This window comes from Gigantopelta aegis, chromosome 6, assembly GCF_016097555.1.
Source record: "Gigantopelta aegis isolate Gae_Host chromosome 6, Gae_host_genome, whole genome shotgun sequence".
NCBI lineage: Eukaryota > Metazoa > Mollusca > Gastropoda > Neomphalida > Peltospiridae > Gigantopelta > Gigantopelta aegis.
Genome location: NC_054704.1, coordinates 48,005,677 through 48,031,204, shown reverse-complemented (window position 1 = coordinate 48,031,204; position 25,528 = coordinate 48,005,677). Strand labels below are relative to the sequence as shown.

Here is a 25,528-nt window from a genome sequence, read left to right as displayed (position 1 = left end):
ACAGTTCTTTGAAGATTACAAGACTATCCGTACTTTGTGTAATGAGGCCCGCTGCCGTGTACAAACACCGACAACCCAATGCAGGCAGTTAGGATCATTTTGTTCCACATAGTCGGCGATCTATTATTCTGTAATTACCGCGTGTATCATCGATAGCCGAGACCAGTCGGGGCACTCACGCTTGGCTTGGGTGACAATTCATTTTTCTTTAAAGTATTACCGGTACAGTTAAAAGGCTCAGTCACTCCACAAAACTTCGAGTTTTGGAAGTGCAATATCCCTTATTTTTTTTATGGTGGGACCACAAAATTACTTTGAGAGATAGAGTTTTTTGAATGTTCGAAGTTTGAGTGTTCGAAGTCTGTTATTACTAGTTTGTATAACAGTTCGGCCGGGACCGCCGTTTCACTTCGAGAGATCGACGTTTACGAAAGATCGAAGTTTGAGTTATCGAAGGTCGACTGTATATATAAAAAGAAAGACATATACAGTATTATCAACTAGATTGACTAGGAGTTTGTTGTAAACAATAGTTCACAAAACTATTGCACTTGTTGATGTAGGCTTCACGGTGAGACAGCAAATGGGCGACATGTTTGGAGTCTTCCCAGCACATGCTCCACACCTTTATGCCCAGCTTCAGTCGTTGTGAGATGAACTCTACTATATCGCATTGAAGAACCACGTCGTCATTAGAGGAATACAGAAGCAGCTGTGGACACCTTGCATTGTCCTGCACTAGATCCTCATACAGAACAAACGGTTTCTTCATATTGCTGAAATAGGGGAATAGACTGGTGATAATTTTTGCTGCAGTCATAATCAGGAGGAGTCCAAAGCCAAAGAGGTATCTGAGAAAAGTGTTCACTCTAAGCGATGCCATGAATGCCTTCACAGCTTTCAGGATCCGCCGTTTACCCGGGCAGCTATCATAGATACATCCGTATACTTGAAGTCTGCTGTACTTGCTTGATGAATGAATCCAGGCTGTGAGGTTGTTGTAAACAAAACCACCTCCATTGCTCATAATGTGAAAAAATAGAGGGTGATCTTCCAAGTTATGTTCAAATAAAATGTCCAGGAGTTTTTGGGCAATGATTTTCAGCTTGGCAGCATTCCCACTGAAAAACAGAATGTCTGTTGGTGCTGTGTACTGGACTGTGATGAATCTGAAAAAAACAATTTTTAAATATAAATTAATAGATATGATACAATTTTATTTTATTTTTAATTTTTCAGCATGTAGCATCTACACATAAATAATGCCTTGCTGCTAATTAATGAGTTGTTATGGATTTTTTTCTGTTCTCTGATCCTCTAAATCAATTACTGTTTGTTAAGAAATGAAAATGCTAAAGATGAATCTAAATACTGGGGTGCAAAATTTGATATATCATAATCTCGAGAAATTCAATTTGGCTGTTTTACATGTCTGTGAGGCTTATTTGAATGTATCTGTAATCCCAGAATATTAAATTTCTACACTTTTTAAAAGCTGAAGAATAGCCTACATATATATGAATATTATTATATTATTTTAATGTATTGTAATCTACAGTTTGTTTATTTATAAATTAATTTATTGTTATTAAAGGGACAGACCCTAGTTTCAACCCTTGAAAACTAACACTAAGTTTAGTTAATCTACAAACCTGTAACACATTTGGATAACGTTACAATTGAGTGAAACATGAGTCTGTGACTTTGAAATGGTGAAATACCCTCTAAGGCCATGAGAATGAAAGTTATAGATTTGCGTCCACCGCCCGCATGCCGTGAAAGGTACTGCTGAAAATTTTCATTATTTAAATTTTTTTTCATTATTTGCACAAAAAAGGCACTTAATGATCATCACACAAATTCAAGTTTCAAATCGTCAATAGTATTGTCAACAGTGGTAATGTCTACAAGAATTGTGGAACGATGTGATTGGTCCTTCTGTTTCAGCACATCGAATAGACCAATGGAAAACTTCGGCTCTCGCACGTCCACCTTCAAACATATCAAAGACCTCATTTGGACTTGAATCTACTATGGAAATAATAGATCAATAAAAATAATGAATAATGAATAATGAAAAAAAGCCTCATGTGTTTTTAAAATTGTTCGGACGCAAATCTATAACTTTCATTCTTTTGGCCTCAAAATAGACTAAAACTCGACTCCATAACTGTTACTTCTCAGCGTCACGTGCGTTTTTCAAAATATGAGAAATGCATTTTTTATATATATATTATTAAAAACACCAGGATGACCAAAAACACTTAGAATGTATGGAAATTGATAATCTAAACCATAAAATCTAAGTAAAGTATGATTTCAGTTATCAAAAACGGCTCCAATAGTAACAAATATGCCTAGTAAGTGTTTTAAAATAGGGTTTGTCCCTTTAAGTTTAATTTTATTACATTATTATTATTATTATTATCACTACTGTGACTACTGATGATGATAATAATAAATATAGGCCTAATTATTATTATTATTTTGTTTAATTAATTAATCAGATGTATTTTGTATTTATTTATTTACCTTCGTTGTTCGTATATTGCACTGTACTTTGACAGGTGTCGCTCAGTACAACCAGCCCATCCCAGTACAATCACCACCGGTCGTTTCTTCAAGTTCAACTTCAAGTCGTCTTCTGGGAGAAATGTAAAATTGTCATCTTCAGAATCTGCATTAGGGAAAGTAATTTTATGTTTAATAATACCCACAGTATCCATGACAAGAATAAAAACTTATTTAAACTTTAAATCTAGTCAAAGGTTATCGATGACGATTAAGAAAAAAATACTGTCTTCTTTCCCAGAGATGTTCCGGGTGACTCATTCCAAAGACAATCGGGACTCTTCGGCTGATTGCTGAAAATATCCGACATTAGCCGACATGTTCCGACAAAAATAAAGGATGAAGAACTTAAATAATATTTCATTGGATGCTATTATTAGATCAACCAATCAAAATCCAGGTAACAGAGTTCTTGATTAATAATGGCCGTATAGCAACTATGTCAACATTTCTTTTTTTGAACCCATCATGCTGATAACATTTTACGCTATGCGTAATATTCTGAAGAATATCAAAACTGTCAACAGCACAGATAGATTTATATTTAGTTTTGAAAGTTGATTCTTTCCATTTTATCAGCCTAACAACAACTTTAAAGATTTATAAAATACATTTTCACTGAATATTGACCTCCTTAAAGTTTGCTCAGAGTTAGTCGACAACATTTCGTATTTTCACAGTGCCTAGCTTGATTAGGTACACTTTTATTTATTAAACAATGGGATCTGCGAAACAACAAACTGCAATGACCCGGGTGATGCACATATTGCAGGAATGGGACAAAGGGTCGAAAGTTGTGAGACAGAAAATCCTGCAAGACTTTATTTCACAAAATCAAAATAAGACTGGACCAGAATTGGAGCAGGAATTTGCGCATGCAGCCAGCTTGTTTCTCACCAGACTGACTGCTTGGCTTCGATTAACGTATCCTTCATTATATATATAGCATTTTAGCTTTGACATACTGGATATCGTACTGTAATTTTACTTTGGATCCATTTTGTCAAATTGTTTAGAGAATAAATAATGAGTTAGGAGAAATTATGAGTTATCTGTCCCAAGTGACTGAATGTTATAAACCCGAGCCTTGGGCATGTGTTTTACAGCATTTATTCATGAAGAACAGATCATTCTTACTCATCGCATCGAATTGGTTATTCTATTTATTACCCATTGTCACTTTTATCTAGTTTTTGATATTTATCCTGCAACCACTGTTTCTATTGACAAATTATGATGACCGATTAGAACAAATTCATAAACGTATACTAGCAGATTATGACTTTTGACGTCACTCATTTGATGTCACACCCATAGCTATATTACAAAATTGCTCATTTGACCACTAGGTCATCGTACAATGTGGCATAAATAACAGAAATAATAGCTTTTCCCCTTAATTTTTATGGTCTGCAGGATAAAAATAATAACTAGTTACTGACGTCGGATATCTGCTTTATCCTGTTCAGGCCGAATGAGAAATTTGGCTCGACAGAATTTCCCATTCTTACCTTTATAGGATCAAGCAGATATCCAAACTCATTAACTAGTTATTATTTTTATCCTGCAGACCATAAAAACTAAAGGGAAAAGCTATTATTTCTGTTATTTATGCCACATTGTACGATTCGTCAAATTCATCAGCCATTATCTCACATAATGATAGTTAACCTTACACACATTACATGACATAATGTAAGTTATGTCATAGAATAACAGCATTCATTTTACAGTGAAGTGTTTACAGTATAAAATAATATGACAGTGGTGCTAATAGTAATAAAATATACTATTTCATGTTTATGAAACAAATGAGTCAACATTTTCCAGTAGATCTTTAAGTATCGTATAAAGTATGTAAGTATAATCTGTCTCATGAATGGAAATATTGAATTAATAAAAGGGAAGTTCTGGCAGTGGTAAACAACCAATTGTACGTCATCATTTTTAAGCCAGCTCCAGGCCTCGTAAATGATGTCATTAATTGAATGCGCGAATGAAAAATGGGTTACGCAAACTATACTTCGGCGAGTGACACACAAGCAAAATGCTTGTTAACGTATGGAGTGGAATCTAGCTCAGTTGGTAAAGTACTCATTTGAGGTGTTTGGGTCATAGGATCAACCTGCCTTGGAGGACCTAATCTCTGATTTGTTTTTGGCCTGTCCTAACCAGTGACCCACAACTGACATATCAAAGGCCTTGGTATGTTCTGCGACCCTGTCCTGCCTATGGCAAAGTGCATATAGGTCTCCCTTGCTGCTGATGGAAAAATATAGTGAGTTTCCTCTAAGACTGTATGTCAGAATTAAAATGTTTGAAATCCATTAGGTTTTGATTAATAAATCAATATGCTCTAGTGAAGTCATTAAACAAAATAAAATGTTATTTTATTTATTGTAAAATTCTTTAACTTGCTCAGATACATGATTGGTACATCCCTGAATGAACAGCTCAGAGCCATCTCAATATTTTTATCTGCTGCCAGTGGGTAAGCATTGATCAACATGTTAATGAAGTACATGTTTCCATTTGGAAGCTTTACTGGTTCATAAGTATTCAGTTTTGAAACAAGTATTGAATGTTCAAAAGCATTTCTAGGTCAATTTAAAAAAAAAAAAAAAATTACATGATGCAATTACCAACCTTTTATTTTTATTTTTATATTACCTTTTAGGAAATAGTTGTTTTAGAAATTAAGAAAATGTTTGGGAAAGACTCCTCAAAGTTGTTTTTCTCTTTGGCCTTTCATCATGTCTTGACTTGAAGAAACTTTTTAACATGCCCCTATACCACTAAGGTTTCAGGCATGTGCATCTGGGCCCCGTCTCTGGATAGCCAGGGACAAGACCCGGGACAGAGTTTTTCATCATGTAAATGTATTGTAATCTTGATTTCTAAAAAAAAAAAAAAGATTTTTTTTTTTTTTTTTTTTTCAGACATAAATTCATGGTTGAGTTTTTGGAAGTAGGAGGTGTTCTAACTCTACTAGAGATTATTGGGTTGAAACAAGCCCAGGAGAAAAACAAGACTGTAGCACTGTCGTGTCTTCACCACATCGCAAATGCAGGCTGCAAATACAAAGAACTTATATGTGAAAGTTATGGTATGATAGGATAATCTACTTTTATAAATTATTGTTTTTTATAATTTTATAAGTTAACTTTTTCTCGTTACCATGTTACGTTATGGTATGATAGGACAATCTACTTTTATAAGTTATTAGTTTTTATAATTTTATTAGTTAACTTTTTCTTGTTACCATGTTGAATCTAATTAAGTCTGCAACTGAAAAAACATTAGTAGTGGCAACACAATATTATAAAAAACCTACTGAAACTGAAATTGTAAACAAATTGTACATCATAAAAATAATATACTGAAAGCAGACCTGTCAACCATTAGTCAAGAGAAAGCAGTAGGTGTGTGTTGAAAAAGCAGGAAATTTGGTCAAAAAGCAGATTTTTTAAATTCACATAATTTAACCCAAAATCGCAAGATTTAAAAAAAAGATATTACAAGTTATATGAACACTACATAATGTCATATATACTTGTTAACCTTAATTAGATCTTGGCAATTTTTTTTTTTAAAAACAATAATTAATTTAAAAAAAAATATATCTATATTATTAATAATAATTGTCTCCCGTGCAGGATTGTGGGAGATTTGATCAAATACCGGGAGGGTTGACAGGTTTCAGAAAGCATATTTGTCAGTTAAAACTACCACCCATTTTTGTTGTAACAGCATCCGTATTTTACTAGTCAGTAGCAAGCAGCCTCATATTTTGTTTTAGCCAGTATAGCCATCTAAACTGGTGTCAACTCAGATTTTGATGAAATCTTTGAAAGGCTACTTAAATGCAGTTTTAGATAAAGAGAATCAGGGTTTACTGCTTTGTCTTGTACTTTGATATTTTAAACTTAAAAAAACCCTACTCTATACCAATAACATTGTCCAAAGTCGACAACCATAACAGAATTTTATCTCTGTTGTATTAAAGATGCATGTAGTTGATTCAGTATAATTAATAGCTTTTGGTTTATTCATTCTAAATATTAGAATGTTTTGTCATGACACAGAATCATTCAGAATTATGGATAGCAGAAGAAACTATACAAATGTACTGCATAACTTCATATAGTTATTACAAGCTGATTCCCCAGTTATTTCTATGTAGTGAAAATCACATTATGTTTTTGACTAAAAGTTTTTTTTTTTTCATGGTTAAAGGGACATTCCTGCATTTGCTGCATTGTAAGATGTTTCCGACTAATAAAATATTTCTACGATTAAACTTACATATTAAATATATTTTCTTGTTTAGAATATCAGTGTCTGTATATTCAATGTGTTTCTGTCTTAATATTTGTAAGAAGTCCAAACTGGATTTTGTCTTCAAATAATTTTGTACATAAGAAAAAACAATATTTTAGGAAATAAGATGAAATTTAACCTAGTACAAATATTAGAATGATCAGAAACATGTTTAATATATAGCCACTGATATTGTATACAGAACAATATATTTGATATGTAATTACAATCCTTAAAAAGTCTCCTGTTAGTCGATAACATCTTAAAAAGTGCAGCAAACTCAGGAATGTCCCTTTAATGCTCCAAGATTTTTCTTAACAAAATATTTCTATGTGTCATTTATTTCTGCTGACATGATTTTTATGACACAGGAATACGAGCAGTAGCAGAATGCCTAGCTAAGTCAAAATCTGAGGAGACACAAGATGCCTGTCGTAATCTGCTGCTGATGCTGGCTCAAGGCAACCCCAAGTTTGAGATGCAAGTTTACAAAGGTCTAATTGCCCTGCTTCCCTGCAGTTCTCCAAAAGCTCAACAGATGGCAGCACATGCTCTCAGAATAGTGCAGGTAAACTCATGGTTTAAATTGCACCGTGTGGGTATAAATAGGGGTCATAGTTTTTGTCTCTCGGCCTGCTAAATCCAAACCTATATGTAGCTCCCTATCTTTTATTCTTTAGAACGACCATCAAAATTGCGCCAAACTTCCTTCATCAAAATGCGCACCCATTTCCCCATGGCTTAATCCTACGGGACATTCCAAATTACATAGCACCATACCACCTCCCGCCTGTTACTGGCTATGGTTGGACTGCTGGTGCAGGCAGTCCCTCCTTCACCCACCCCGACCCTTTCCTGTCCTGGATGGAAGAACCGGCTGAAGCCGGTACTTGTGCCCAGGACAGGCGTGCGCTACAACAGCTTGCTCTGAATGTGCACGTTAAACAATTTTCCATTCCATTGTCTCAGTTCCTGTCCTGGACGGAGGAGCAGGTCAGGGCCGGTACTTATGCCCAGGACAGGCGTGCACTACAACAGCTTGTTCTGAATGTGCACGTTAAACACTTACTTACTTACTTGTCTGAGCATTTAAAAAAAAATTGCGTTTTGGTTAGGGTGAATTAGAAACATAAATTGTACAGTTAGCATTACATATATGTGTTTGTGTATTCGGTTCAAGTAGTGACGAATATGATTGTTGTTAGGTGCACCGAATATTTGAATTTATTGTTACACCCATAATGTTAATTGCTTTCAAAATATATTTCAGCCAATTGTCAAACAGGCCAACGTCAACCTCATTGACCCACTGCTAAATCTGTTGAAGACATTACATCTTGAAGTACAGTTTGAAGGTAATTGTTTACATTCTATTCACATTGATTTATTAATCATCAGCTATTTGATGTCAAACATTTGGTAATTCTGACACATAGTCATCAGGGAAGACCCGCTACGTTTATCCTGATGCAGCAAGGGATCTTTTATATACAGTTACCCACAGACAGGAAAGCACATACCACAGCCTTTGACCAGTTGTGGTGCACTGGTTAGAATGAGTAAAAATGCAATCAGTTGAATGGATCCACCAAGGTGGTTCGATCATGTGACATAAGCATCTCAAGCGAGCACTCAACTAATGGAGTTAAATAAAAAATCTGCCCCCCTCCCCTTACTAAGTTAACAGATCAGTTAACTATAGTCTGTCCCACCCTCCTACAAAAATGTTGTTTGTAAATAATTTCAGTTTGGTTTGACGTAAGAAGAAAAGTAAAAGTGGTTTGGAAATAATAAAAAATTACTATTTTTGTGTGCAATTTAGAAAACATTCGGCTCAAAAATAAATAACTAGTAATAAATGTAATAGTATGAAAACAAAGTGTTCCCTGGACTATAGATATTTTTATCAATTAGCTGACTAAAATATTTGAACATGTGACTTTTAACTTCTGTTTCCTTCTGTTTTAGCAATAGAGCTGATAAAGGAATTAATGAACTATGATGTCAGAGAACTTCTTCTGAAGGGTCTAGTCACTCTGCTGCGTCCATCCAAAGAAGACACTATTTCCAGACCAGAAATCCTTGATGGTTTGTCTCACATTTATGCAAAATGTTGGCAAAGTTAAAGCTGCACACAAATGTAGCTGATAATTAATTGTAACATTTGTATATGAAAATTAGAAGCCAAATTCGTAGCCAAACAATATATTACATTGTAATGGCTTATTGATTATGCTACTTTATTAATTAGATTATTGGAATATTTGTCATACAAAAAATAAACAAAATATGATTTCAATTCCCATTTGGTATTGGTAGGAATAGCAGCTTAAACCTTTGTTAAATTTAAAAAACCTTAAAAAAAACCCAAAACCCACCCCTATAAATATTGTAAGATGACCATGAGAGAGATAAAATAATCAGGAATATTAGTTTAATAATTTTGTGTTAGTATATTTCTTTTAAGCCATTTTTTTTATGGACAAGTACTATTTACTATCCAAACCTAAATTGGGATGACATAATAATCTGAAAACAAAATTTGTAAATCCATGTAATGAAGTATTGTGGATAAAAGTCTTCAATATATTTTTGTACATAATTTTATTTTGATTTTATTTCAGATCCAAATGTAACCACAATTAATGCTCCACTCCCAGTATTTGTGCAGCAGGCTGCAGCTGCAAAAACAATTGGGTAAGTATTCATTAGATAATGAACGTACACTAGACAGTTCACACTGCTATGACAGAAATCATAACGATACAATTACTTACAGGATTACAAATACTTTGTACATTGTAATTGTGTTTGTTATAGTTGTACAGGATGAAACATATAAAACTTTAACCTGATACAAATCAGTGCATTTCATTAAATAACAACAGTTTTATGTTTGACATTTATTCTTCTTCAGAATTCTGGCACGTGAGTCCACTGAGCTTGCTGAAATGTTAATTCAGGTAAAATTGCTACTTTAAATGGAAATGACATTTTACTAATATACAAACACTAGATGTAACCCATCGTATGCATGAGACAGCTTACAATGGACTTTCCCACACACATATGAACACTGTAGATAGGCAGGCTTCATAATTAGCCATGGTTATAAATGTAGTGGGTTTCCTCTTTAGGACTGTGTCAAAAATGACCATATAATCGACATCCAATAACCAATGATTAATAAATCATTGTGCTCTAGTGGAGTCGTTAACAAAACAAACTTTAGCTGAGGTTATGTACATGGCCACCGTGTTCAAATGAAATGAAAAGAAGTGGTCAGAATGAAGGAAACTTGAAACAGCCATGCTTATTATGTTATAGATTTTGGTAAAAAAAATTTTTTTAAATTAGCAGTCTTAAAAAATTATATATATATATTTTTTTTTTTAAATACTGCTCTTGAATAACTTTGGAATCTACCTATGCTTGATTCAGGTGATACTGGCAAGAACATACTCAGTGTAGTGAAACCTAAAGTGTTATAATTGCTGGAGTAGGTATTTTAATTTTTCTTTTACTTGATTCCTGGCCAAGAAGACTGTTTTTGGTTTTTTAAACTATTGTTTAATGTTCAAGATGTAATCCCAAATACCAAGTTGGTACACAGCATACAGATTTAACAGTCATATGACTACCATTTCAGGCTCGAGTCGTCCACAATCTGCTTTATGCCATGGGCAATCAAGACTATGCTGATAGTCAAAGGCAAGCAAGTATTACCTTGGAGGTACGAGTTTGAAACTTTTCTTAATTGATTAATGCTAACTGTAAAAGAAATGTGAAGCTTGATTTTTAAGGGTACTCTTGTAACACCAGTTTCCATGGAGTGTAATTGAGTAATATTTAATGAAAGCACCACTAGCTGTTTGATAGAGTATCTTTCACGCATTATGCAAAGAATATTTATAAATAAAAGTTATTTTAGTTGATAAGCATTTTTGTTTAATATGGTTACTGTGGAACAAAAATGGCAAATCAAATGTGAAAATAAATGTACAAATAAACACAATTAGTGTTTGGTCTGTCAAACTTTAAATACATGTAGGCCAAGTTTTGCTAAAATACATGTAAAAATTATACATTGTGTTTAATTCTAAAAAGTGTTTACCTTTTCATAATGCATTGAGGTGATAAAAAGACGAGTGTTGTGAAGTATTTTAAATTTTCTTTCCCGTTTCAGTATTTTTGCAGTACGTTCCCAATGGTAGATGATCACGTTCGAGTTGCCATGGGAGAAACATTATATGATCTGTTTATGGTGAGACAGTGTTAGATTAATTTAGTCAGAAATGTATTAATTTTGAGCTCTTTGGGTCTTGACCTCTAAATATTTTACGTATGGACCCTGGACTCTAATTTTAAAATTTTGTATAATTATGAGAATACATGCAGTAAAAAAACCCATCAAATATTCAGTAAATTCAATTCCCTTCTCTATTTAAAAAACAAAGACCCCCAAAAAGGTAGAATTCTCAATTACAGTAGGAAAATAATTCTGCTAACTTTATTAAGTACCTTACATTATGTTAAAAAATAGAGACAATATTTAACACCAACAGACATGTAACAGATAAAAGTTAATAAATGATCTTATTGCTGCTTATATTAAATATCACACTGTTGCATGATCAAAAAACCTCATGTGCATTGGAGTTCAAACTCTAATGTACATTTATAAGTACTGGGCTACTTCATATTTAACAGATAAATCCATTTGTGTTTTATATGTGTTTTAATTAGTTTTCAAATAATAATGAAAGAACGTCATGTATGGTTTCAGTCCTGTCCAGATTCTTTGTACGTGCACATGAACCATATTCAAGCAGATGTCCTCGTCTCGAACAAAGTGAACATTCCAAACTGTAAGTTTTACAGATTGTTTAGCAGGGTATTCAATTTAACTTTATTCATTGCTCTGTTTCAGTGTTTTACCAATTATGTCAGTTTTAGTAAGAGACGTAAAATGTTTATTACTTTATGTCATGTACAGTAATTTACAAACGTGAAAAGGAAGTGCATGCAGATCTGAGGGAGTGTAGGTACAGGAGTCTTCCAATATTCTTTTACAAAAAGTTCATAGCTTCAGATGCTCAGAGTATCACTGCGAAATTCAGCTTTAGTTAAACAGTTTCACAAAACAAATGGGCAGTCTAGTTTGTTAAAATATGTACGTTGTTGTACAGTATTTATGTAATCTGATAATCATCGCTAACATTTTGGAATGTATCAGTAATGCATTGCCTGGAAAGGGACACACATGACATGTTCAACTGAAAACCCCCCCCAAAAATAATATTTTTGTCTAATCTAATTGAGTATTCATATCAGTAATTATATAAAGATTATAAAATACACATCTTTTTTTGTTAGTCTAGGATCATATGCATTATTGGTAACTAGATCTAATTTAAGTTATTCATAACTAATTCTCATTCCAGCCAGTGCTCCACAACTGGTGTAACAAAGGCTGTGGTATGTACTATCCTGTCTGTAGGATGGTGCATATAAAAGATACCTTGCTGCTAATTGAAAAGAGTAGCCCATGAAGTGGTGACAGCGGGTTTCCTCTCAATATCTGCGTGGTCCTTAACCATAAGTCTGACACTATATAACCGTAAATAAAATGTGTTGAGTGCGTCGTTAAACAAAAAAATAACTTCCTTCTTCATAACTGCATTATAGTTACCACAATAAGTTGTAAGGTTACTTTTAAAGTATTTTTCTTATAATATTCCATTTTCCAAATTGGAATATTTTTATGGTTGAGAATGTAAAATGTTTCATAGGTTTAGAAATTTGGATAAAACCTGGTTTGACATTTTGTCTTACTTGAAAATAATATCTAATTGTGCAATAAAATAAATCTTAAAGTTTCATAATGAATTATACTTTTTAAAATTTTATTTTTTCAGACAAAGGTGATGGTTTTCTTTTCTTATTATTTATAAACTATAAATATACACCTCTCTGCTTTGTATTTCAATGTTCATCCTGCTTCCTGTGAACAAGCCAAAATGACTGACATACTGATAGATGCATAACTTGATACATATTCTTCGTATTCAGTAACTAGAATACTGTTACAAATTAACAAATCATCAGTAACACAAATGATAACCAGAATTACCATGTAGTTTTTCATTTCTTTCTTTTTTAAGACCTATATTAAATATATCACTTGTGTTCCCCACCAGTGATTCTATCATATATTCAGGTATATCTAAAATAAGTAAATTGGCTCAAAACATACAATAAATTCTGTATAATATTCACTATACAACTAGTCTACATGTATATAGGAATATAACAATTAAAGAGACATTCCAGAGTTTGCTGTCATTTTGATTATTATGGCCCTTTGATGACTAAAATGACATATTAAATAAGTGTATCTTGTTTAGAACATCATTGTTGCATATACAAGATGTGTCTGGTCGTTCCAATATTGTTGTAGCCCAAGATGGATTTCACCTTTCAATCATTTTCTATGTACGAAAAAATATATTAGAATATAAAATGAAATTTGAGTTACTACAATAATTTCGATGATCAGAAACACACTAAATATATGTTAACTGACATTTTAAACAAGAAAATGTATTTAATATTTAAATTTTAATTGTTGAAAAAGGCTCTATCAGTCGGAAACATCTTAATTAAGACAGCAAAATTGGAACAGTCTCTTTTAGCTGAATTATCAATTTGAATAGTGTTTTCTTTTTTTACTTGGTAATACATGTAGTTAATATTTTTCTTTTAATAGTAAGTTAATAGTTTTCTTTCAGTACCCGGTAGTAAGTTAATATTTATTTAGAGCAGGTATATATTTCCAGCTTGTAGAAATCTTAGCTCACAAAAAAAACCCTGTTTATTGTAAATGTAGTGGGTTCCTGCAGTCCCTAGTTTTGTAAAATACCGTAAATACTGCATGTCAGATGTAACTCTTCTACAGGTACTCGGGTTAACTGTTGATCCACACCATCTGTCCTATCAGCAGGTAATGTAACCAGTTGCAGGATTCACGCTGCAAAATATTCACTTCAGCCATTCTTTTTAAATTTGAAACATTTTTTTGTAGTAATAAATAGATGTACTAGTACTACTAGTACCGGTATCAGCAAAAATAGTTTGTTTTTGGCATTACAAATTAACATGTAATTGTCCAATTTGGTTGTTAGCCTTGGTGGCATAGTCGTTACGCCATCAGATTTAAGGTTGGTAATTAAGTAATGGGTTCAAATCATCCTAGTACGGATCTCAACTAAGAGTGAGTCTTCATGTCTTGGTGAGGAGGTGAGTGAGGCATAGCCCAGTGGTATAGTGCTCGTCAATCTGATGCATAATTGGTCTAGGATCGATTCCCGTCAGTGGGTCCATAGGACAAAGTTTTGCTCTAGCTGGTGCTCCACAACTGGTGTAACAAAGGCCATGGTATGTGCTGTCCTGTCTGTGCAAAAGTGCATATAAATGATCCCTTGCTGCTGATGAAAAAATTTAGTGGGTTTATTGAGGCTCCATATTCATAAATGTACTTACGTCATTGTATGATACTTATCAACATACTTAAAGTACGTAGGTAAATGTCATTCTTTTATGACTTAAGTACATTTATGAATACGGAGCGTAAAGACTATGTGTCATAATTTCTAAATGTTGACATCCAGTAGTGGATGATCAATTAATCAGTGTGTTCTGGTGGGGTTATTGAACAAAACAAACAACCACTGGTGAGGTGTCAGGCTGGTACACAATGTTTTTCTCACCACCATTAACCTCTGTCTAGGACAGATAGCTCATATAGCTGGGCTGTGTATTCTAAGGATGACATGTTTGAGCCCTACCTTGATTTATAAACATGGAAACAAACAACCACTGGTGAGGTGTAAGGCTGGTACACAATGTTTATCTCACCACCATTAACCTCTGTCTAGGACAGATAGCTCATATAGCTGGGCTGTGTATTCTAAGGATGACATGTTTGAGCCCTACCTAGATTTATAAATATGGAAACAAACAACCACTGGTGAGGTGTAAGGCTGGTACACAATGTTTTTCTCACCACCATTAACCTCTGTCTAGGACAGATAGCTCATATAGCTGGGCTGTGTATTCTAAGGATGACATGTTTGAGCCCTACCTAGATTTATAAATATGGAAACAAACAACCACTGGTGAGGTGTAAGGCTGGTACACAATGTTTTTCTCACCACCATTAACCTCTGTCTAGGACAGATAGCTCATATAGCTGGGCTGTGTATTCTAAGGATGACATGTTTGAGCCCTACCTAGATTTATAAATATGGAAACAAACAACCACTGGTGAGGTGTAAGGCTGGTACACAATGTTTTTCTCACCACCATTAACCTCTGTCTAGGACAGATAGCTCATATAGCTGGGCTGTGTATTCTAAGGATGACATGTTTGAGCCCTACCTAGATTTATAAACATGGAAACAAACAACCACTGGTGAGGTGTCAGGCTGGTACACAATGTTTTTCTCACCACCATTAACCTCTGTCTAGGACAGATAGCTCATATAGCTGGGCTGTGTATTCTAAGGATGACATGTTTGACCCTACCTAGATTTATAAACATGGAAACAAACAACCACTGGTGAGGTGTCAGGCTGGTACACAATGTTTTTCTCACCACCATTAACCTCTGTCTAGGACAGATAGCTCATATAGCTGGGCTGTGTATTCTAAGGATGACATGTTTGAGCCCTACCTTGATTTATAAACATGGAAACAAACAACCACTGGTGAGGTGTAAGGCTGGTACACAATGTTTATCTCACCACCATTAACCTCTGTCTAGGACAGATAGCTCATATAGCTGGGCTGTGTATTCTAAGGATGACATGTTTGAGCCCTACCTAGATTTATAAATATGGAAACAAACAACCACTGGTGAGGTGTAAGGCTGGTACACAATGTTTTTCTCACCACCATTAACCTCTGTCTAGGACAGATAGCTCATATAGCTGGGCTGTGTATTCTAAGGATGACATGTTTGAGCCCTACCTAGATTTATAAATATGGAAACAAACAACCACTGGTGAGGTGTAAGGCTGGTACACAATGTTTTTCTCACCACCATTAACCTCTGTCTAGGACAGATAGCTCATATAGCTGGGCTGTGTATTCTAAGGATGACATGTTTGAGCCCTACCTAGATTTATAAATATGGAAACAAACAACCACTGGTGAGGTGTAAGGCTGGTACACAATGTTTTTCTCACCACCATTAACCTCTGTCTAGGACAGATAGCTCATATAGCTGGGCTGTGTATTCTAAGGATGACATGTTTGAGCCCTACCTAGATTTATAAACATGGAAACAAACAACCACTGGTGAGGTGTCAGGCTGGTACACAATGTTTTTCTCACCACCATTAACCTCTGTCTAGGACAGATAGCTCATATAGCTGGGCTGTGTATTCTAAGGATGACATGTTTGACCCTACCTAGATTTATAAACATGGAAACAAACAACCACTGGTGAGGTGTCAGGCTGGTACACAATGTTTTTCTCACCACCATTAACCTCTGTCTAGGTCAGATAGCTCATATAGCTGGGCTGTGTATTCTAAGGATGACATGTTTGAGCCCTACCTTGATTTATAAACATGGAAACAAACAACCACTGGTGAGGTGTAAGGCTGGTACACAATGTTTTTCTCACCACCATTAACCTCTGTCTAGGACAGATAGCTCATATAGCTGGGCTGTGTATTCTAAGGATGACATGTTTGAGCCCTACCTAGATTTATAAATATGGAAACAAACAACCACTGGTGAGGTGTAAGGCTGGTACACAATGTTTTTCTCACCACCATTAACCTCTGTCTAGGACAGATAGCTCATATAGCTGGGCTGTGTATTCTAAGGATGACATGTTTGAGCCCTACCTAGATTTATAAATATGGAAACAAACAACCACTGGTGAGGTGTAAGGCTGGTACACAATGTTTTTCTCACCACCATTAACCTCTGTCTAGGACAGATAGCTCATATAGCTGGGCTGTGTATTCTAAGGATGACATGTTTGAGCCCTACCTAGATTTATAAATATGGAAACAAACAACCACTGGTGAGGTGTAAGGCTGGTACACAATGTTTTTCTCACCACCATTAACCTCTGTCTAGGACAGATAGCTCATATAGCTGGGCTGTGTATTCTAAGGATGACATGTTTGAGCCCTACCTAGATTTATAAACATGGAAACAAACAACCACTGGTGAGGTTTAAGGCTGGTACACAATGTTTTTCTCACCACCATTAACCTCTGTCTAGGACAGATGGCTCATATAGCTGGGCTGTGTATTCTAAGGATGACATGTTTGAGCCCTACCTAGATTTATAAATATGGAAACAAACAACCACTGGTGAGGTGTAAGGCTGGTACACAATGTTTTTCTCACCACCATTAACCTCTGTCTAGGACAGATAGCTCATATAGCTGGGCTGTGTATTCTAAGGATGACATGTTTGAGCCCTACCTAGATTTATAAACATGGAAACAAACAAACACTGGTGAGGTGTCAGGCTGGTACACAATGTTTTTCTCACCACCATTAACCTCTGTCTAGGACAGATAGCTCATATAGTTGGGCTGTGTATTCTAAGGATGACAACTTTGAGCCCTACCTAGATTTATAAACATGGAAACAAACAAACACTGGTGAGATGTAAGGCTGGTACACAATGTTTTTCTCACCACCATTAACCTCTGTCTAGGACAGATAGCTCATATAGCTGGGCTGTGTATTCTAAGGATGACATGTTTGAGCCCTACCTAGATTTATAAACATGGAAACAAACAACCACTGGTGAAATGTAAGGCTGGTACACAATGTTTTTCTCACCACCATTAACCTCTGTCTAGGACAGATAGCTCATATAGCTGGGCTGTGTATTCTAAGGATGACATGTTTGAGCCCTACCTAGATTTATAAACATGGAAACAAACAACCACTGGTGAAGTGTAAGGCTGGTACACAATGTTTTTCTTACCACCATTAACCTCTGTCTAGGACAGATAGCTCATATAGCTGGGCTGTGTATTCTAAGGATGACATGTTTGAGCCCTACCTAGATTTATAAACATGGAAACAAACAAACACTGGTGAGGTGTCAGGCTGGTACACAATGTTTTTCTCACCACCATTAACCTCTGTCTAGGAATAGCTTATATAGCTGGGCTGTGTATTCTAAGGATGACATGTTTGAGCCCTACCTAGATTTATAAACATGGAAACAAACTGTAATAAATTAATCAATCTGTACCTGGTGATTCAAGTTTGGCTGCTGATATGGTACGAATCCTGCAACTGCTATCGTTTAACTGTTGTCTTTATGATATTAAATAATTACATTTCTTACAATGTACCCCTTCTTTCTTTGTTATTTCATATTGTTATATATTCACAATTTATTGCTTCTTACAGTATTTGTATTTATTATTGGATCTCATGATGACCATGTTTGAGATGGAAACATCCTTGTTATTCATGTATCGTGTTTGTCATTGTAAAAAAATATGTCATGTCTTGTCTTAATGTGGTAAAATATACTGTTTGACAATTATAGTAATACCACATTCAAAACATATCATAAACTATTAATATTTTCAGTATCTTATTGCAGTTATGTATCTTTTATTAAACATTTAAAAAAATTAAATTGTTAAAAATAATTATGAGAAAATGTTCATAAAGTGTTGTAAAATGTTTTGATAGTGACAGGGTTTTTTAGTTAAGAAACAAAATTCCATTTTCAAAAAATATTCACTTTATTCAATAACAGTAAACTCCTACATAGCTCACCAATTTTTTGGAGACTGTTAAATGTGCAGCAATTGTGGTTGTGCATAAATTAAACAAAACATATTGTTGAGAAAATTTAGTTTGAAAAAGTCTACTCCATTCAGTGTGATGGCGTGTAGCATAATTGTCTAACAGTTCACTGCATGTAAGTTTTAGACACATTTTTAATGTGTATTTCAAGTTTACAGTTCATTCTTTTTTCTGTTGTGTTTGTATACATGTTTAAACAAATTTTTATTTTTTTTTATTTTTAAATAAATGTTTTTATTCTTAAATATTTGATAATTGTGTGGCAGAGTTAAATGTGATTAATGTAGTGAAAAAATACTAGATTTGTTCATTTAACAAAAATACCCAGAATTTTTTTTTCTTAATGGAACTGTATCAAAGTTGCATAACAGCCAAAATTAATCAATTTAGTTTGAAATGTGAAGATTATACATGTACGCTTAAACAACATACCCATAAAAGAACAATCAAAACTATTGTTTTTCACCCATAATGTTTTGAACTGGCTGTTTTGAAAGATATGCAACACAGATATACATGTACCTCAGGCCTTGACCGTAACATTTTTCAGTGGTAGCCCGCCGGGCTACCAGGTTATGAAATTTGATAGCCCTCAGTAAAAATTGATATCCCCATAACTTTAATTTTGGTAGTAATCTAGTAGCCCGGCAGACTACCGTGTTTAGATATCTGGTAGCCCAAGTGAGAAATCAGTAGCCAGAACACCCTGGCTACCACTAAGGTCGAGCCTTGTACCTATTCACTTTCTATTTTGACCTAGAATTCTTGAGGAAGCCACTGTTTACTATAATTTCAATATTCTTAAAATAAATACAATGATTATATGTGGGATAGATTAGTCAGTGTTTCTGCCAGAAAGACATTTTTGGGTATGGCGCTAGGAAACTGAATGCAACCACAGTCAACAGGGGAGGGGGTATGGAGGGCCTCCCCCAGAAAGAAAATGGGTTAAGTTTAGGGTTAAGCTAGTTAAAAAAATCATACATTAATGATGAGAGTAATTAATTTTGTCAAAAGGTTAACTTTAAAAAAAAAAATCTGCAAACAAATCTGGGTTTGGCACGATACCCATTTTACCCTCTTGCAGAAACCCTGTTAGTGTGTAGTTATTTGTAAGAAACACATGTAAATATAGCAAATTACGGCACTTGCATCTATGATTATGCACCTTTACCATTTTGTTATACTTAGTCCCTGAATTTATATCCAATATTATCCTACTGCAGAAAACATGGTTCATTGTACCGGAAACAGGGTAACTATTGGATAGTGTCAATATTCTATGACCAACAGAATTCCATGTAACTGTATTACTTTGTTCTGCGGTGTTTAAGCAATTACAAATGGACACTTGCTAGCTTGCACATATTATGTGTATACATGCACACATACCCTGTTATTTGAAAACTAGTTTTAAGGATTAGATATGTACATATAATATTTCGAGATGTTTCTGCAATATACATTTCAAATATTATATAAAAAGTTTGATCTCTAGTTACAATACAGAGGTACAGTGTATCAGGAATGAAAATATTATGCACAAATTATGTATGAATAAATACATTTTGAAACTTATGAATCTAACATAATGAAAAAATAATATAAGGAAAGTGTTGAGATACAGTTTGATTACTGATATTTTTCAAAGCTCAAAACAAAAAGTAATGTTACTTTATAGCAAAAATTTGTATTTTATTTAGTGTCATTGTTAGGCTAGGTCAGTAACTTATGTTGCTATTAAGACTGAAAGGAATATATTGGAAAGTAACCTAAGAAAAAGAGAACATCAGTCTAAATAAAAATGTCATTTTTATTACAATTTTAAAGGTACACTTTATGACACAATAAATGTCCTATGATATTTTTCTGTCAGTAGTTTGGAGACAAAAAATAAAACAGTTTTTAAATGGAGGTGTGTGGGGGGAGGAAGGTAGCATGTTTGTACACATTTTTGTGAGGAATCGGTATTTTTGTTGTCTTTTTGTTGCTGTTTAGTAACCATTATAGTACAATATAAGAACATTATGAACTAAAATGATGTCTTGGTTCATGTAGAGTATAATTGCACAATATTTAAAACAAAATTTACTGTGAATTTGTAATGTACCAGTGTTACTCCATTCAAAACCACAAGTGTTTTTGTGTGCCAACATTAATGTTATGTACCATATCTGTATATTTTTGGTTAACTTCTATAATGGGAATATTTCTTTTCATACATTAACCTGACCTAACAAAATGCATCCCCCCTGTGACCTATAAACTGTTCTGGACATTCCAGCAACCAATTAAACTTCTTCTTTTTTGTGTGTGTGTGAGGGGTTGTCACAAGCCATATACATACATGTTTTAATAATAATAATATATATATATTATATACATGTATAGGCATCTATATCTGTATATGTACTAAAATAATATATCGTATTTTAGTGTGGACTGTCTGCTATTAATACACATCAGTATTAGAGAGTCTAAACTTAGTTTACTTGCTTTAGCTGTTTAGTTTATTGATGAAAAATAATCCTGTCAGTTATTGTTTCAGTCAACAAAGACTTTTTAAAACTGGTAGCATTCAGAGGCAGATCTATGGGTGGGGTGGGGGGGGGGGCTCCAGGGGCCCGCCCCCCCCTATATTTTGCGACAGTTATAATTTTATTATATATTAATTTTCATCCCCCTCCAAACCTCCCCCAAAGTTCCCTTGGCGTTTTGCCTCATGTCATTGGGGGCCCCCCTAAATAGATTTTCTGGATCTGCCACTGGCATTGTTTGCAAACATTGGGACAGGAAGTAGCTCATTAGTAAGAGTGGTTCACTTGAGGTGTAGTGCATCATAGGATTGATTGCCTGCAGTTGACACTTTTTTTCTCTTTGCGTTTTTTTTTCTTTTTCTTTTTTTATTTTTTATCGATCCATGGATTAATTTGAGTAAACTTTACTAATTTCTGATATACTATAACAGTCTTAGCCATTTATTTTTTTTATTATTATTTGGGAATTGGTTTTTTCTCTCATTCCAACCAGTGAATCAGCTGCACAACTGCTCAAAGGCTGTGGACCTGTGGTATGTGCTTTCCTGTCTGTGGGAAAGTGCATATAAAAGATCCCTTGCAGTACTAGAAAAAAATATAGTGGGTTTCCTCTGATAACTACATGTTAGAATTACCATGTTTGACATCCAATGGCCAATGATTAATTAATCAATGTGCTCTAGTGGTGTCGTTAAAACAAAACAATCTTTATTATTTGGGACTGAACCATGCATTTACTAATTTTTCTGGAGGTTGCTGCCATTGTTTTTTTTTTTTTGGGTGTGTGTGGTTTTTTGGGGGTGGGGTGGGGGGGGGGGGTCCACAGTTATAAGGCTGTGCTGTCATACTATTGTTATGAATTAAAACATGAAAATTACTTAATTTTAAATATAATTCCATCAGTGTAGGCATTACATAATGTATTTTAAGTGAACGTATCATTCATAACTTTATAACTTAACTTTATGTGTGCACAGTAAAATGTGGATCCTGGTTAATTTGCACCATGATCATTTTATACTAATTGAATTAATCACTTCATACCATAGTCATTTTTGTGACATACCATGACTATGGCACAAAATTACTATGGTATCAAAAGAAAATACCACACACTATGATACAATCTTGCATGATGATACAAAATGACCACGTATGAAATGAAGAAATTATATAGAGTGGATAATAGATCTATGAAATCTGTCATTCTAATACTTATACTTCAAAGGTAAGAAAATAAATGTTTATTTTTATTATAAAAGTAACATGAACATAAGCTTTGCAAGATGAACAATTAAGAAAATTGAATTGTTTTCTGGGTTTTTTTTTCTTTTTCTCTGGTTATGGTATTGTATTGTGAACGTGAACTAATTTAACATGCCTCCATACCATGAAGGTTTTGGGCATGTCTGTCACGGGTCCAATCTCTGGATAGCCAGGGGTCTGATCCGGGACAGAATGGTATTGTATCAGTGATTCTAATCATGTCACTGAACATAAGACATTAGGCACTGCACCTTGATCACTATCAGAATAAAATATGCTTCTTTATTATTAACATTTAGTGAAATATCTTAAAATATCAGTGAAATGAAATGAATTTTTAGAGTGAAAATTTCACTGTAAAATGTGTTATCGTCACTGTAGAAAGTGTTATCTTCACTGTAAGAAAGACTGAACTATTTTGCTGCTGGTATTTTAAACATAAAGGTAAATTGCCAAAAGTTATATAATAAATAGAAAATTTCATGTTTTTTGTCAAATATGATTTAAATCTCATCTCATGAAGTTTGCAATCGTATCACACGAGTCGCGCAAACTTCACAAGATGAGATATAAATCATATTTGACCAAAAAAAACGAAATATTGTCTATGTAGATACAAAAAACTAAAAAACCTATCCAGACTAACGAACCATAATCATACCAGCCGTAAAATGTGTTTCATTAGACTTTGTATATTTATAATTAGTATCATGTTGCATGTATTTATTTATTTCACTTTTTACTTTTTCAGTGATTGAGGTTATCAACTGATTGAAGAACTACTAGACATCAGAAAGATCTTCCGGTGGAAGGGATGTTTGACATCATTTAAGACAAGAAATCATTTAGAAAATATATTAACAGTCCAAAAAATATTTAAAAGTTCAGTTAATTGTGAAAAATGTGTTATCATTGCTACTTAAATGGACTTATTTGACTTGAGTTAAATACTGAATATAAGGTATTAACAACAATTTAAAAAATACACAAATTTGTAGGCGTAGGTCTATTTTAAACGCATTCACTCAGTACAGTACAGTGGAGTGAAACAGACATGAAACATGACAGGGATGTACATTTTGTGCTCAAAGTGGGAATACCACATTTTACGAAGTTGTATTCTTACTGGTATTTAAAAAATCTGTGTGTGAATTCGCAAACTGTTTAGTGATAAAGAATATCAGTTTGTTTTTGTTATTCTGTGGTGACAAATAAATTGATGTACATTCGTAAGCTACATTTTAGATTTTTTACATTTTTTTCATTGTTAAAAGTTGCATACCCTAGTTTCATCTCATAGACATGGATCCGAATTTTGGTTAATCTACATATCTGGAGCACAGTTTGATAAAGTTACAACAGAGTGAAATAAGAGTCTGATCTGTGATGTTGAAATGGGGAAAATGATCACAGAGTGACAGCTGTGGCTATTTCATGTTTGGTTGAGTGACAGCTGTGGATTTGTGGATTTGTTTAACAATGATGTTAATGTGTGGTTTATTGTTTTAAATGCATATATTTATTGTAAGTACATCAATACTTATGCATACATTTTTATCACACACACGCACACGCACACACACATACACAAATGTATGGTGTGGTATATTGTTTTAAATGTATATATTTATTTAAGTACATCAATACTTATGCATACATTTTTAGCACACACACACATACACATACACACACACACACACACACACAAATGTATGGTGTGGTATATTGTTAAATGTATTTATTTATTGTAAGTGCATCAGTACTTATGCATACATTTTTATCGCTCTCTCTCACACACACACACACACAAATGTATGGTGTGGTATATTGTGTTAAATGTATTTATTTATTGTAAGTACATCAATACTTATGCATACATTTTTATTTCTCTCACACACACACACAAATGTATGGTGTGGTATATTGTGTTAAATGTATTTATTTATTGTAATACATCAATACTTATGCATACATTTTTATCACACACACACACACACACACACACACAAATGTATGGTGTGGTATATTGTTTTAAATGTATTTATTTATTGTAAGTACATCAATACTTATGCATAAATTTTTTTCTCTCTCACACACACACACACACACACACACACAAAAATGTATGGTGTGGTATATTGTGTTAAATGTATTTATTTATTGTAAGTGCATCAATACTTATGCATACATTTTTATCTCTCTCACACACACACACACACACAAATGTATGGTGTGGTATATTTTGTTAAATGTATTTATTTATTGTAAGTACATCAATACTTATGCATACATTTTTATCTCTCACACACACACACACACAAATATATGGTGTGGTATATTGTGTTAAATGTATTTATTTATTGTAAGTACATCAATACTTATGCATACATTTTTATCTCTCACACACACACACACACAAATGTATGGTGTGGTATATTGTGTTAAATGTATTTATTTATTGTAAGTACATCAATACTTATGCATACATTTTTATCTCACACACACACACACACAAATGTATGGTGTGGTATATTGTGTTAAATGTATTTATTTATTGTAAGTACATCAATACTTATACATACATTTTTATCACACACACACACACACATGCACACACAAATGTATGGTGGTATATTATTTTAAATGTATATATTTATTGTAAGTACATCAATACTTATGCATACATTTTTAGCACACACACAGAGACACACATTTATGGTGTGGTATATTGTGTTAAATGTATTTATTTATTGTAAGTACATCAATACTTATGCATACATTTTTATCTCTCTCTCACACACACACACACAAATGTATGGTGTGGTATATTGTGTTAAATGTATTTATTTATTGTAAGTACATCAATACTTATGCATACATTTTTATCACACACATACACACGCACACACAAATGTATGGTGTGGTATATTGTTTTAAATGTATATATTTATTGTAAGTACATCAATACT

At 33.8% G+C, this 25,528-nt stretch overlaps 2 protein-coding genes across 3 annotated transcripts; one reads left to right on the top strand and one right to left on the bottom strand.

Moving 5' to 3' along the window:
* Positions 1-362: 362 nt before the first annotated feature.
* Positions 363-2,851, bottom strand: LOC121375517 (transmembrane protein 53-like). The gene is made up of 2 exons (XM_041503007.1): positions 2,533-2,851; positions 363-1,169 (listed from the first exon to the last, which is right to left on the bottom strand). Exons 1-2 carry the CDS (start codon positions 2,724-2,726, stop codon positions 497-499), a joined length of 867 nt encoding a protein of 288 aa, XP_041358941.1. The 5' UTR covers positions 2,727-2,851; the 3' UTR covers positions 363-496.
* A 148-nt stretch (positions 2,852-2,999) lies between these two features.
* Positions 3,000-23,792, top strand: LOC121375515 (armadillo-like helical domain containing protein 1). Of its 2 annotated transcripts, XM_041503005.1 has the most exons (13): positions 3,000-3,495; positions 4,994-5,062; positions 5,511-5,677; positions 7,263-7,459; positions 8,162-8,246; positions 8,860-8,979; positions 9,516-9,588; positions 9,809-9,854; positions 10,541-10,624; positions 11,078-11,155; positions 11,678-11,759; positions 13,850-13,894; positions 23,311-23,792. In XM_041503005.1, the coding sequence occupies exons 1-12, from the start codon at positions 3,290-3,292 to the stop codon at positions 13,867-13,869; spliced, it is 1,227 nt and encodes a 408-aa protein (XP_041358939.1). In that variant the 5' UTR covers positions 3,000-3,289; the 3' UTR covers positions 13,870-13,894; positions 23,311-23,792. The 2 variants fall into 2 exon arrangements, with proteins under 2 accessions (XP_041358939.1, XP_041358940.1); XM_041503006.1 differs by lacking the exon at positions 13,850-13,894.
* The last annotated feature ends 1,736 nt before the right edge of the window (positions 23,793-25,528 follow it).